General features: G+C 42.5%; 2 protein-coding genes across 2 annotated transcripts in view; both read left to right on the forward strand.

Annotated features, from left to right (window-relative positions):
* The window catches only part of gspt1l (G1 to S phase transition 1, like), a 28,440-nt gene extending 24,503 nt beyond the window's left edge, over window positions 1-3,937 (forward strand). The window contains exons 11-14 of the mRNA XM_034113769.1: window positions 114-287; window positions 951-1,040; window positions 1,216-1,384; window positions 3,300-3,937. Coding sequence (XP_033969660.1) covers window positions 114-287; window positions 951-1,040; window positions 1,216-1,384; window positions 3,300-3,352 — 486 coding nt within the window. The 3' untranslated portion in view covers window positions 3,353-3,937. The remainder of the gene's footprint in view (window positions 1-113; window positions 288-950; window positions 1,041-1,215; window positions 1,385-3,299) is intronic.
* An 8,733-nt stretch (window positions 3,938-12,670) lies between these two features.
* Window positions 12,671-14,758, forward strand: si:dkeyp-72e1.6 (transmembrane protein 238). Its single transcript, XM_034113560.1, has 2 exons — window positions 12,671-13,512; window positions 14,486-14,758. The coding sequence occupies exons 1-2, from the start codon at window positions 13,041-13,043 to the stop codon at window positions 14,563-14,565; spliced, it is 552 nt and encodes a 183-aa protein (XP_033969451.1). The 5' UTR covers window positions 12,671-13,040; the 3' UTR covers window positions 14,566-14,758.
* The last annotated feature ends 497 nt before the right edge of the window (window positions 14,759-15,255 follow it).

Raw genomic sequence — 15,255 nt, forward strand, 5'->3', positions numbered from 1 at the left:
CTCTGCTTCCATCACATTGAGCTGAGAAAGATGCCAAAATCCAAACTCCTCCCACTCTGATGTAAAACATGACCATTTATCTTCCACCATGTTTGTTAACCCTAACCCTGCAGCATACGGTGGAGGTGTTGAGTCTCCTGTCAGATGACGTGGAGACGGACGACGCCGAGCCGGGGGAAAACCTGAAGCTGCGGCTGAAGGGCATCGAGGAGGAGGAGATCCTGCCCGGCTTCATCCTGTGTAACGCCGAGAACCTGTGCCACTCCGGGCGCACCTTCGACGCCCAGGTCAGTGTCCGAGCAGCTCTAGAGACTCAAGCAGTTTGATCCTGAAACAGTGAGCATCACAAGGGTTCCCTCCACATACCAATGGGCACTTTCCTTTGAATTTCGGAATGTTGACAAAAGAAAAGATCTGTGGCAAACGCAGGTTTATAAAAACGTACACATTTTGTCGAGTAGGCTAATCTCCACACATTAACACCATATAAAGATTTATATCCGGCTATAAAGGGACTACATCACAGTCACATGACTTCACAACAACACGGAGCTTACACACGGCGGCGTGCGTTGAAGCTTGCCGGCGGGCATGTCTGACGCTCGACCAACAACCAATCACCTGAATCTTCCGCCCCGGACACACAAGCAGCGGTTTGATTGGCTAGAGCTTGTACTGGCATATGATTTGATTGGCTGACGCTTCCGTCGAAGCTTCAAAAGTAGAACATTGCTCTACTTTTGAAGCGAGCAAAGCTACGCTTTGCTCCCACAATACAGTTCGGCGAAGCGTGACGTCACACCATTCAAAGTGAATGGGCAGAAGCATTGAAGCTTCAACGCACGCCGCCGTGTGTAAACTCCGTTAGGCTTTCATATCATTAAACTCAGCTGGTGCAAGCTTTTTAAAGTTAAAGAATGTTTTTCTCATAACTAATCTTTCCCTTACAGATCGTCATCATTGAACACAAATCCATCATCTGTCCGGGTTACAACGCCGTGCTTCACATTCACACCTGCATTGAAGAAGTGCAAATTACAGTAAGTCTGACCTAACTGTGCCCCTCCATGGTGACTGAACCTGATCAGGAACAAGGATTGGTTAGAGACATTTGAACACATTTAGCATGTTGCTAGGATTGTAGCAGTGTGATGTTTTGTATGGATGGTTGTTTAACCTGAGCATGTGCTGATAATCTGTTCCTCCTGTGTGCAGGCCTTAATCTGTATGGTAGACAAGAAGACAGGAGACAAGAGTAAGACACGACCACGATTCGTCAAACAGGACCAAGTCTGCATCGCCCGTCTGCGCACTGCAGGGACCATCTGCCTCGAGACCTTCAAAGACTTTCCTCAGATGGGACGCTTCACCCTACGAGACGAAGGTACAGCGTCTGCACACAGGTGTTGGGGGCCGGTGGAGTTACACTTTAGGGTCACATTTCACAGGGCCCAGTGCGGTGTCTCCAACTGTCTCTAGTCCTTAACTCCCAAAAATAGAGATATAGAAAAGTGTCACTAAGACTCTGGTGTATGTTTGATAAATGACTTAAACAAATAACCACAAAATATAGTTTAGTTTTTTAGGGCGAATGAGAGCAAACTTAGTTCATTCACTTTTTGGTGAACTACACCCCAGCCAGAGCTTTAAGGTCTGCTGACCAGCTGCTGCTGGTAGTGCCCAAGACCAGGCTTAAAACCAGAGGGCACCGAGCCTTCGCAGCAGCTGGCCCTAGGCTCTGGAACACTCTGCCCCTCCATGTGAGGTCGGCCCAGACCCTAGGGGTATTTAAATCTACTCTTAAGACACACTTCTTCTCCCTGGCCTTCTAGTCAGAGCGGAGCACGACTCCTGACTTTTCCCTGTGTTTTTTATATATGTTGTAATTTATTGTCTTTTATTGTGATTGTAGTAATGTGTTTTTATTACATGTACAGCACTTTGGCTCGACCAAAAATCGCTTTTAAATGTGCTTTATAAATAAAACTTGATTTGAATCAGAGGCTGCAGAAACATGAATATAATATCTCATACATTACATTGCTTCTCTCATTTCATGTTGGAGCTATAAAACCACTTAACGGCAAAAACTGATATTTGTGCTCGGACAACAAATGAAGATTAGATCATTTTAAGTTGGATAATTTCTCTTGTCTCTTGGGGAAGTTGGAATTAGGGTTGCAAAATTCCGGGAATTTTCAAAGATGGAAACTTTCCATGGGAATAAACAGGAATTTATGGGAATAAACTGGGAATTTTCTAAATGGAAGGTTGGCTCTTCATAGGGAACTTAAATATAGTTGGGGAAAGTATATTTGAGCATAATCTTGACTAAAACAAACAGATGCCATTCAAGTACACTTGAATATCCATGCCATTCCTCCATCACATGCACATAGCACACTGCTTACTGCATGGCTATTAAGACCACACCCCCTACAGGCACTGTGCATTCCTCCATCACATGCACATAGCACACTGCTTACTGCATGGCTATTGAGACCACACCCCCTACAGGCACTGTGCATTCCTCCATCACATGCACATAGCACACTGCTTACTGCATGGCTATTGAGACCACACCCCCTACAGGCACTGTGCATTCCTCCATCACATGCACATAGGACAGTGCTTACTGCATGGCTATTGAGACCACACCCCCTACAGGCACTGTGCATTCCTCCATCACATGCACATAGGACAGTGCTTACTGCATGGCTATTGAGACCACACCCCCTACAGGCACTGTGCATTCCTCCATCACATGCACATAGGACAGTGCTTACTGCATGGCTATTGAGACCACACCCCCTACAGGCACTGTGCATTCCTCCATCACATGCACATAGGACAGTGCTTACTGCATGGCTATTGAGACCACACCCCCTACAGGCACTGCATTCCTCCATCACATGCACAGATGATTTCTAGAAGTAATATTTAAGTCAACATTCATGTTTTTGGTGTTCAATGAAACAAATGTTTGTTCAATAAAATAATTAAAACTTGTTATTTTCTACTTAGAAATAAATCTGTTGAAATGTCATGTTTTTTAATGAATCATTTTGCATGGATGACAAAACAAAATGTTTATATTTATGCTTGGATATGATACAATTCGATTACTTTACCCTCAATTCCCAGTTAGTTCCAATGGAAAGTTTCCAATATGGAATATTTCCAAAATTCCCCAGCTTAACTTCCCATGGAAATGTTCCGCCCCTTTGCAACCCTAGTTGGAATATACTTGATGAGATTGATAAGAGAGAGGTATATGACTTTGTTTGTTTGTGTCTCAGGTAAGACCATCGCCATCGGTAAGGTTCTGAAGCTGGTAGCGGAGCGGGACTGAACACACAGCGCTGCCTGAGATCCTGGAGAGTAGGAATGGGCGGAGCCTGCTCAAACCCGCCCACACTTGTCAGCGGCGACGGCACCCTCCTGTACCTTCTGTGTGTCGAAGAACAGCTTCTGAAAAAAACTCATGTGAAAAAGAACCAGTTTTTAAGCAAATGACGCACCAAGATGAAGTCCACACGAGTCAGCTTTCTCATATTGAGAGCTCAGCTATGCCATTCCTGGGTTAGCCCCCCCCACCCCCTACTCTGGTCTACTCATCATTACATAATTGTTTTTTTCTTCCACTTTTTTTCTTGCTTTCATGAATGACAATGAGAAATGGCGGGAGTTATATCTGTAAACAGATGTGGACCAGGCTTCTGCTCGGAATATAAAGGATGATTTTCAGAAGTAATTTGCAAAAGATTTCACTTGAAAGAACTTGACCAGTTGAAACCAAAATGTGTCCTGGGTGTACATGTCTCCCTTTGCTTTTACCCACCTTTTGGTTTCTCGTGGCGTTCTGGCAGTGTGCTTGAGCGTGTTCAAATGTTATTAAAGCAAACGACTATGACAATAAAATAATAAATTGGGAAAACGGAGTGTGTTCATTTTCAGAGCACTGTCCAGTGGCTGTTTCATATATCTCACTTTCTGTTACATTTACCACAAATCACGAAGCTCCAAACAGTCCATTTGATTATTTTATATTTAAACACTGTCCGGGCACATGGGGAAATGTTTGTTAACAACTTTTCAGCTACTTTAAATTTTACTATATTTATATTTATCAGTTGATAGTTGGCAAAGGTCTGTGGCCTCATTTATAAAGCCTTGCGCAGGATTCACGTAGGAAGGTTGCTTACGTAGGACAAAGCAAATAAATACGCAGACATTTTCCGATTTTATAAAACACTGCGCACCGGCGCACGTCCTACGCCGGTTTCCCTTTTATAAATCACAATCGACTCGAAATGCGGCGCAGCTTTTGCGGACTTCACATAACGCCCATATTTGCCTATAGTCAAAGAAACGCCCCGTATTAATCTTCATTTTGACTGACTGCATGAAGAAGATCGCAGGAAATGACGACAGAACAGCTAAAAAAAGACATCTCGCACCGTGTCAGATTTTGGTTCTTTTGGGGAGGTCGAGATTAATCATATTGTTTGGTGGATGCAGTTTGAACCAGAGTAGCAGCATGGAGGTCGGATCGTCACCAAAATAAATAAATAAGTGGTCCGAAAAAGGTTAATGACAAAAAGAAATACACATAGCCTAACCTTCCTCAGGCAGTGTGTTTGTACCGGGACAGGAGACACCCCCTTGATTAGAAACTGTAGACATGATCGGGGAATCCCTCCGGAGTGGAGTCATGACGACTGGATCTGAATTATTTGTTTGTATTTGACAGCTGGAACACAAACCACCAATCAGCTGTGCGCAGCGTCTCCACTGCAGCCTGTGTATCTCATCCCCCTGCAGCAACTATATATCCATAATCCACCAGTTAAAGGAAATACAACTAATGTGTTGTGTTATATTAGCTTTACAATTTACCACATATGGTGTTCTTAGTTTCCATACCTCCTGTGTTTTACGAGCGACTTATCAAGTAGGCTATTGGCGAACGGCATAACACATGATTAAACATGATAGTATATAAAACCATGCTCGTATCTATACAACCTATAGAAATGCAAAACTGCGTCAGTTTAAAGTAATTCTGTCCTTCTGCTTACCGCATCATTTATGAGAATACATTTCTTAACAAGAGAACATAATCGAGGGGTGATCTATAACATTTCCGTATTTATTTATTTCTCCAAGTTATGTTTTTGTGTGCACTGAGGAGTCTCAAACAGGCGTTTGTTAAATCATTTTAATCAATTTGTGAAAATGAATTCATTTGATAAATGAGGTAACATTTTATTTATGGTATTATTTCCACATATTTCTCTCCATTCTTCCTTCTGCCAACGGTGTCGCAGTTTCTCGTCTCTCCCGTTTTTGTGCTTAGTACGTACGCATGGGTCAGAGTTTGCGTGGAGGACCGCACATTTTCCCGTCAAGTTTGTTTTTTATAAATCGCAAACATTGCGTAGAAACTGGCGTACGCCATCTTTTGAGCGTACGCACCGTTTATAAATGAGGCCCCTGATCATAAACTCCTTACTGTTGGGGATCATGGAAACGGTGCTACATGCTCTGTCCACCAGAGAGCACTGACCACTTCATTTTGAATCTACATGCACACATCGCCATTTACATTTAATGATCTAAATATCTTTTAGTTTATGCAAAAGGTAGTTTGAACTATTGGTGGGGTTGTTATTGCCTGTGCTGTGACCTGCACTTTATCCAGACATTTATGATGCACATTTGAAGTGGCTTTACCGACAGTTCAGCACCGAGTGAGCTTAAATCAAAGTTATTTTGAAAGGAAGGTGAATGCAGTGGAGATATAATAGAATTGAAAGGAACCTTACATCAGTCATTAGTTTTCCATGGACTTTTGGTCAATGATAGAGGCTACATTTAAAGCTACTTCTCCACACTGCATCCCTGATTGAATGTTTCTGTAAATGTTCTCCATTTAAAAATGATGTGTCTTTTGGTTTCTCTGTTTTCTTATCAGTTAACAATCACATTAACAATCATTTTTTGTTTTCTTATTAGGTATTTTACAGTTTTCTTAGCTTTTGCATCTTTTTCTCTTTTCCTTGCAGTTAACATCAGTATCTAGTACATATAGCATTGTAGTATCTCCTTCGCATTCTTTTGCAGTGCATTTTAGACAATCATATGTTTTTACTTAACCTCATATATCCGGCAGCTGCAGGTATTTAGTACATTCCTTTACAGGTAAACATTTTATAAATGAAAAAAAAGTATTTGAGATAATATGCAACACAAGCTAAAGATTGGACCAGCGTTTCCCACTTACACAAAAATCCAACAGTGTCTTTGTCCCTGCTTCACGTTGTATGTCAGCAGTTCATTTAAAGTGACGTTTTCCCTCTTTAACTACTCAAGTATGTTAAAAATGATAATAATTTGCTGAAATCTCAGTACTCCATTAGTTCAAATGATACAACATTCCACAAAGAGAAGCGAGTGTTATAGATAGTGTTAACTTCCATCAGGCCATCCATCCATCATCCACCTCCTCTCCAGAGTCGGGTCACGGAGGAAGCTTCCAGTAGAGGGCCCCAAACCTCCCTTTCCCTGGCCCCATCGAGCAGCTCTGACTGGGGGATTCAAGGCGCTCCCAGGCAGGGTGGAGATATAATCCCCCCACCTGGTCCTGGGTCTGCCCCTCGGTCTCATCCAATGGCATCCTTACTGAGATGCCGGCCACCCTCCGGAGAAAACCCATATAAGCTGCTTGCATCCCTGAACGTTCTTTTTGTCATGGCAACACAATGATGCAGTTAAGCAACTCAACTTTTTGTTAGGGTCATGTTTTAGTGTCCTGTCTGTAGGGTTGCAGAGATATAAACTGAAATGAGCATCCGTGATCCTCTACAGGTGATAAGTCAATATGAGGAAGAAGAAGACCCAGATTCAACTCTCTTTTTAAAGGGGCCCTATTATGCTTTTTGTGGGGGGTTTACCTTTCCTGTAGTGTGTTCAATAGGTTTTGGTGTATGTAGATGGTCTGCAAAAGATAAAATCCCTGTCTCACACACACTCCCTCCACTTTTACTTAAAATAATGACATCACTATGTAACACTTGTGCTTCTATTGGCTAGCGCTCCAACACATTGTACGTGATAGGCTAAAGGGCAGGATATATAAGCGATTTGACCAATCATAACAGAGCCGGCCAGCTAACCAATCAGAGCAGACTGGGCTCTGGTTTCAGACGGGGCTTGTTTTAATTTGATCATTAATTTATTCGATCAAATCAGAAGTTTCAGGAATGAGAAAATGACCCATCTTTGCATTTCCTTCTGCCTGTTTCCTGGGGGAGGGGGCTGAAGTACCCCGGTACCGTCCATGGTTGCTATGCATTACTGCTCCCTTCAGTAGGATTAATGACATTATCTTTTTTTCTCAAACGATCACAATTGTATTGTTTTTCTACATTATATTATATGAGGATATCACTAATCCTTCAGTGCTGGGGAGCAGAACAGGCTAACAGTGTAAAGCTATGAGTGTGGAGGGGGGGGGGGGGCTGTGATGGAGCAGCTGACAGCAGTCAGTCAGCGCTGGTCCAAGAGGGAGACACACAGCAAGGCTCTGGGTAAGCTGGACACTAATATCTTTTCATTCATGTATAGTTGATCTTCTGTTCTGAGGCTGTTCGACTGAGATCATCATTGTTTTATGTGAATTGTGATATTTGATATGGTTTAGGGCTGGCGACTGTTTTCCATTCCGATTTGCAGACAGGTTTACTGAAAAGTCATTTTCTCATCAACCAGGAAAGGATTTTCTGTGCTTTTAATAATTAGATAAGTGTGCCATCATTCTGTGTTGTTCTTATTGCCAACACATCCTATGAAAAGAAAGAAACAATAAATGTATCCTACTAAAAAGTATTGTGTGTATCCAGCTGTGGTTAGATCTCCCTGTATTGTGCAGAGGGTGAGGGCTCTGTTCTATCCATGTGTAACAGGAAGTCATCAGGACCCTCACTCTAAAGCAGCCTTCTCTGAGCCCCTGAGGAGTCAGAGTGAGGCCGGTGTAGAACTGTCCATGCATAGATCGTACAGGAACGCCCTTTCTTATTCTCCTGCCGTATGGGGTACACAAATGAACGCTGATCATATATTTTGCCGGGAAAGCTTTAAGTTGCAGTTCCAAGATGTTTTTTCTTTAGTGACGTTTTCAATCTGTTCAGTTAGAGTTCTGACAAATCTCTGTGAGAAGTGGTTGAATCTTATTTTGGCGATAGATGTCATGCGGTGTGTGTATATTCTACACTGAAAAAGCTGAAACGTTTATTATGATGACACATTTCAAATAACTGTATTAGGTTAGTTAAAAGCAATACTATTAGGTTTAAATTAAACGTAGGTTTATTAATGGGTTCAATTTAATATTATTGCTTTCAACTAACCTAATACAGTTATGTGAAATCTGTTGACATAATACTCTTAATTATAGTGATTTCTTCAGTGTATGCTTATATGTTTATATCACATTATTTACAGATGAATGCTGCCCAGTAGCACTGACTGAGGTCCTCTGTAGCTGAGTGTTAATCTTGTTGTGTTGTCTGGTTGTTAGTAGGTCCGGTAAATCCGGGGAATCCATTCCACTCGAGATTAATTCAAATATAGTCCTTCAGTTTGTGTATGTTTTGTCTGAGCTAGTTGTGCTGCCTTCAGCTGGAAACAGGGCCGCCATGTTTCATCACCTCCAGCTCCATAAACTCACATTGCCATCAATCATACAGCATCCTGCAGCCCTGACTCATGCGAACAAGGACAATGTCACATGCTAATTTGAGGTTAATTATTATGACCTTATGTGTGCTAGCATGCTAACATTTGCTGTGTTGTAGTAGAGGCAAAGCATATAAAAACATTATTAAATTCATAAATGGAACATGAATGTGTACTAAATCGAGGCTCTTGGAGTGTACCGCAACGTGTAGGACGGACTGACCAACTTTTAGTATAAAAATAAATAAATAGTACTAAAAAAGTACTAGTAATAATACTCATGTTAAACTATACATTATGACATTTAAGTTCTCAGTACCCAATAGGCTGTGGACTGAGAGTCTTCATGGCATGTGTTGACAACAGGAAAAGTAATGATCCTGTTCTGTGCCCATCAGACTGTGAGCTCAGGGGGGGTGCGTCTCATCAGCCCTCCAGTGGGCCCATGCTCTCCACAGCTTCAACCATATCCACCATGGATCCTTCCTGCCAGGATGGGGGCGACACTGAGGCCTCCACCCCGCTCCACCCTCAGCAGGCTCCCTCCTGCTGGCTCCTCTACTCCAGGCCCATCCTGGCCATCGGTGTGGGCGCGCTGCTGTTTGGCTCCGGCACTGCCCTGTCCCTGCTCTACTTCACCCAGATGGCCAGCGTCCCCTACCTGCTGGGCCCCCTCCTCCTCTCTGTGGGTCTCATGTTCCTGGTCACCGGCCTGGTCTGGATCCCCGTGCTCAAACAGAGCCAGAGTCAGCCGTGGGAAGGGACTGCAGGTGGAGCTCCGGCAGCACTGATGGGGAACTGACAGGACCCACGATCTGCTGTAAAACGTGTGTGCTCACACTTGAGGACAGAATGGACATTGTGTGAGTGTAGGAGGCTTGACCCACACCAGGGACTAAAGGTCAGGACATCTCAACCTGCGTCTGCCTCCATGTTTTAGTTTGAATCTTTCAAACTGTTTTCTGTTTGGTGGGCCGATCAGCCATAGTTTAAGATTGTAGAAATGCTGAGATCACAAAGCCCCTGCCTGACCTGCCCCCTCAAAACTAGGTCACCAAAAGGTTCTGAACTAATAGGATGTTTTTATCCTTTATTAAGATAACTTCTCTGTTATTTTGTTTGAGCGTTCTTTCTTCCACCATGAACTCCTCTGTCCTGTGTACTCCCACAGTAAATGTGTTTTATGTGAAAACATGTCAACATGTTATTGAGTATAAAACATTGTGTAGTCTTTAAAGTAACCGTTGGTAGATGTTGCCAGTGAGCTGAAGCATGTAGCTTCTTAGGCTGTGTTCAGATCTTTATGTCTTAACAAAGGGTTTCATGTTTAAAGGGTTAAAGCTGGAGACTCAAAAGGCATATAGGCTTTTTTGTAATCATTTGCATCAACCACTTTGTGATTTATTGGAAGGCCAGCATCACAACTTCTTTCTTCTACTGTTTTGTTCCTTCTATATTTCACTTGAATAAATGACTTTCTTCCCACTTGAACATGTTACTACTACTGCTGGAGTTTCATTATTACATTTCATAACAAATGTAATGTAAAAAAAATACACATTTGTATCGATCGGTTGGAACATATATGATTGATTAGTCATCACTGTATGATTGATCAGCAGTTTGAAGGGCACAGTGATGAGCTACAAACCTTTGGGTACCACTTTACAATAAGACTACCCCTATAAAGGGTTTAGGAATAGTTTGTCATTCATTTATTAATTAGGTTGTGAACACTTTATAAATCATTAATAAGCTTTTATAAGACATGAGATAAACACTGTGACCGGTTGCTTGCCAAATAGTGAGCCCACATTTATCTGTACTGCTAAGCCTTATATTGGCTACTTAGCTTACTTCGTCTTCTTCATCAGCCAGCATCCTTGGTATCTGTTGTTCACCTTTATAAGGGTAGTCTTATTGTAAAGTGGTACCAACCTTTTTATTATAATTTGTAAATGTATTAAGACCTCAGTGGATCCATCCCAGTAACACTTTCCTGCCTGGTAATAGTCCTATTGGGGGGGCTGCAGCCTGAACAGATGCAAAGCACATGGACAGTAGAATGTGTCAAAGAAGGGGACTCACTGTCTGTACTGTCGTGTTGGGAAGCCTGGTGCTTGGCATTTTGGTATTGTGTCGCCATGGAAACCCTCGATTTGTTAAGGTTAGGAAAGATCCTCAGGCAGCGGGTCTTGCAAGAGTTTTGGTAAATCTAGGGCTACCCTTTAGTGGACTCCATCCAAACGTGAGGTTCTGCTGGACTGAGCTGTATCCCAGCCTCTGCTGCTCTATGGCCACAACCTGCACGCATCTCTGTCACGATGCAATGGTTCCATGGAAATAAGGAGCCGTAACTAGAGCCTTTTTTTCTTGTAACGGTTTGGAAAAAAGGCAAATTAGCTAAAAAATAAATACAAAATAGGAAATCTGTTTATTTGACGTCAAGTAAAGCATACAGAATACTTTACATGTTTTTCTTATAATATATATCTTTTCTCACACACCTATAAAATGATAGTCTGCCTTGTAAACTACACTGACATCAGAATACAGAAACTACGGCTGAGGAGATGTTTGTTGTTGATCATAGTTTAGTCCATCTAAAAGTCAATATATTTAAGCACTACATAGTTGTACATATTTTTTATTTATTACAATAAACACCTTTTCAATGGAGCTTATATAGCCTTTCTCCTTCAATAAATCAACACTTATTATTGTTGGAATCCAGCAGTGCTTCGCTCTGGCACCATGTGTGTATGAGACTCTACATATGAAGACATGCATGGTTTAAAGTGTGTTAAACACATGTCATGATTTATGTGAGGAATATGTCACACAGGCCGCCCCAAATGGGTCATTTTCTGCCGCCCATCTGTCTCGTTGTATCATTGTTGCTCTCTGTTATTTATTTTTCTTCATCTTCTCCATAAGCTGGTGTTCTGTGTAAATCCAGAACAGGATTAATGAGGCAGAGAAATGCTGCTGGACATCCATCTGTGATTGTTCTGAGACCGACATGGCTGCAGACCACACACACACACACACACACACACACACAGCTGCAGCCCAAAGAGCAGTGTATGACCTGCTCTGACCCGATGTGACCTGCAGCGTGTCCATCTGTCTGTGTGCAGTCCATACACAACACAACATATAACAGCTGTTATGCAAACATGCACTATCAAGTCTGGAAATGGAGCCTGTGTTTCTGTTTTTTTTTACATTGATAATACAGTGAAGATCAGTGCCTGTTTTCACTCACTGTTTTACATACAATTATCTGTCCTTACAAAAATAAGATTTATGGTGTAGCATTTAAAAGGATAGTACAGTAGCAAAGGGCGGTCGACCAACTACAAAGGTATGAATAGAACGGGATCACATGATGCAACCTCAAAGATGAAGAAAAGCAACACGTTTACACAGAAGAACGAGTGACACAGTTCAGTACAGTGAACAGAGTCTGGTACTGGAATAACCCTTGTTATTATAGTGGTATTTATTCCATTACTTTTAATACAAGTCTACAGAGTGCTGAATGCTGCAGATAACAGTGCATACATATAATAAACTCACACAAGTCTTACAGCTCCCCTCCAGTGAATTAAGTAAGAATCATTACATTTAAACTACTGCTTTAAATTCATTAAGCATTTTCATTTTTTTTCGTTTCATTTAAAAAAAAAATTCATTTAGACAAATGAATCTGTTAATCTTTATAAACTTTTTTCTTTTAGTTTATGTGTGCTTCATGAGTGTTGTCAGAAATGACATTGGTCATATGCAACATTGCGCTGGCCTATCTCATATTTATTTATCTGAGCCTCAGTGACATGGAAGGTAATGTTCCATGTTTAAGGGCAGGGCTAAAACACGTGTTGCAGACATTTTGTGTTCATAACTGTTCAGACTGCAGCTGACGCTCTATTCCCCGGGAAGAAGAACACCTAACCGCAGGGCCCTCCCTCCCTACAGGGAAGATCACCTCGCGGAGGGGGCCTCATCTTGCGGACGGAGCCTCAACTGAGCCGCAAATGCGGCGCACCTATGCGTTTATGCGGCGCAATTAGTGTGGCGCGGCACGGTTTCGCCGCTGCGCCTCATCATCTAACTTTGCGTGGGGCCTCAAGTTGGCCAGGGACGGCCCTGCCTAACCGCCAGGTAGAGCTCAGCCCCTCCCCCAGGAGCAGCCCGCCCCTCCCCGGCAGCCTGGCTCACCTTACCCCGCTCTGACACTCGATGCCAGGCACAAAAGGCTCCTGGAGATAAACGGTCAGAGGTCTCTCCAGGTCGAAATGGAGCCGGTGTACCGGGGGCTGGGCCGCTGTGTGTGCTGCTTCTGGCTCGCGGTAGCCTTTGACATCGTGGGGCTTCTGGTCCTGCTGCTCGGGGTGTTCGTGAACGTCTTCTTCTATGACCTGCTCATATACGCGGGAGCCATCGTCATCTTCCTCAGCCTCATCTGGTGGGTGTTCTGGTACTCCGGGAACATCGAGGTGCCCCCCGCGGAACTGGAGGATGATGTGGGGTTACTGAAGAAGGACCGCGGGGTTCTGGGCGGCCTCAGCGGGGCGGTGCGGCGCCTCTCCAGTCGCGTGACCTCCGGCATCAGGACATCCTTCCGCAGGAACGGAGCACCGGCCCGCGCGACCAGGTCAGAAGGGGCCGAGCAGGTGGCTGTTGCCATGACAACGATGACCCCACAGGAGCACACCCCGCGAACTCCTGTCTCATCAGTGGGGGGCTGTGACGTAGAGATGCCTGCAGGTAAGGCCTGTGACGTCACATACAGCCTACACTGTACAGTGTTATACAGCCTGTTGTATTACATCCTCATGTTTTACTGACTTTGTTCCACTTGCATATCTGTTTTGAGCCTATATATCTTTTCATACCATCATACATCAGCGCCCTGTAGGAGGGAGACTGAGATACAAAGGATTTTGTTGCTTGTTTCCAATAATTTGAAACCAGAAATATAAAAATGCGGATTGTGGAAAGTGATGTTCAAACTATGAATTCTCGTTTTTAGATGCATATATTTAAAAATGTTGGCAATTTAAATGAGATAGTTTGCACATAAACAGAATAAAAAATAAACAGGGATCAGTGTAACTCAAACAAGAACACCTTAACTAACACCTTAACTAACACCTTAACTAACACCACAAAGGGACATTTAATAACCTTTCATCTTTTGTTTATTTGTTTCTGTATTATATTTATAATATGTTCAGTAATACATGAAGTGCAGATTGAAGCTGTTTCCAATGACCCTTTACTGAATAGAGTTCTGATGAGCTTCTGATGAGCTTTAATCATTGGATGTTTTCCAGGAAGATGTCAAAAGACTGTGAAAACACCACGTGTCCTTTTGGGTACTTTTAGAATGTAAGACCCTCCTCAGTAATTACACAGTGTCCTCAGTGGTAGCTTTCAAACAAATGCCCTTCAATTTGATAAGAATAAGTATGTCTTTGTTCAATTGTTAACCCATGATCTCAACACAATATTAAAGAGTATAAAGCAACAAAAAAGCATTTGTATTATAATTACTTTTATAAAACATCAACAAAGTGAAGTTTAAAGTATGATGTGTTCACGAAAGACACATCTAAAATGTGTGAGGGTAGCAGTTCAAGGTTCAAACTAAATGACCTTTAGTTACTACAACACTCTTGATGAAGGTGTTCTTGCTGTGCGTAGCCTCATGCTCTTCCCTCTATGTGTTTGGATGCAGAAGGGAGAGGAATACCTGAGGCTGTGGCAGGGAGGACTCTTATCTCCGCTCACACATTAACAGACACGCCCGTGGTTTGAACAATGGCCGACTCACCTGAACCTGCTCTGATCTCAACCCTCACCCTCCAGACCTCCTCCACTTTTATACTGTTTGTGAGTTTCATGAGACATTTTTAATAATTAATAATGATATGTGGAAAATTTGTTTTTTGAGTCTTTGTTAAATACTTTGTTAAAATGTATACTTTCCTAATAAATGTGTTTGAATCAGTATGGCAGCATTACCCCAGTCTGTTTGAGATTGACATGTTTTAGTCAACAGCATTACAGCTCTCTAGGAGAACCTAGAAGGTCTCACGTTGAGACAGTTCATTATGTCCCAACATCACTCACTGTCTGTTTGTATTTGTTTCATTTGCTTTAGGTCTCTTTCGTGATGGAGCTATTGGTGTCATTGAGACTTCCTGATCAAAATGCTTAGCTTACTTACAATGAATCAGTTAGTTACGTGTTTAAACATCCAATCTGATAACTGATAACTGATCACTGATATCATGTGACATGTTTGTATATGTTGGTGTATGTTGGTAGCTGAAAGGCTTTCCCACTATGTTTCCTTATGGAGGAACATCTTACATCAATGGGATTCCTAGATCTGCTTAAAGACAAACAGAAAAGACAGATAGAATCTAAAAAGAGGTTTGAATGTATTTGTGTCTTTCTCTGGAGGGGGTATTCTGTCCGCCCTGTGTCTTATTGTCCACAAAG

The sequence above is a fragment of the Trematomus bernacchii genome, unplaced genomic scaffold (assembly GCF_902827165.1).
Source record: "Trematomus bernacchii unplaced genomic scaffold, fTreBer1.1, whole genome shotgun sequence".
In the NCBI taxonomy this organism is placed as follows: domain Eukaryota; kingdom Metazoa; phylum Chordata; class Actinopteri; order Perciformes; family Nototheniidae; genus Trematomus; species Trematomus bernacchii.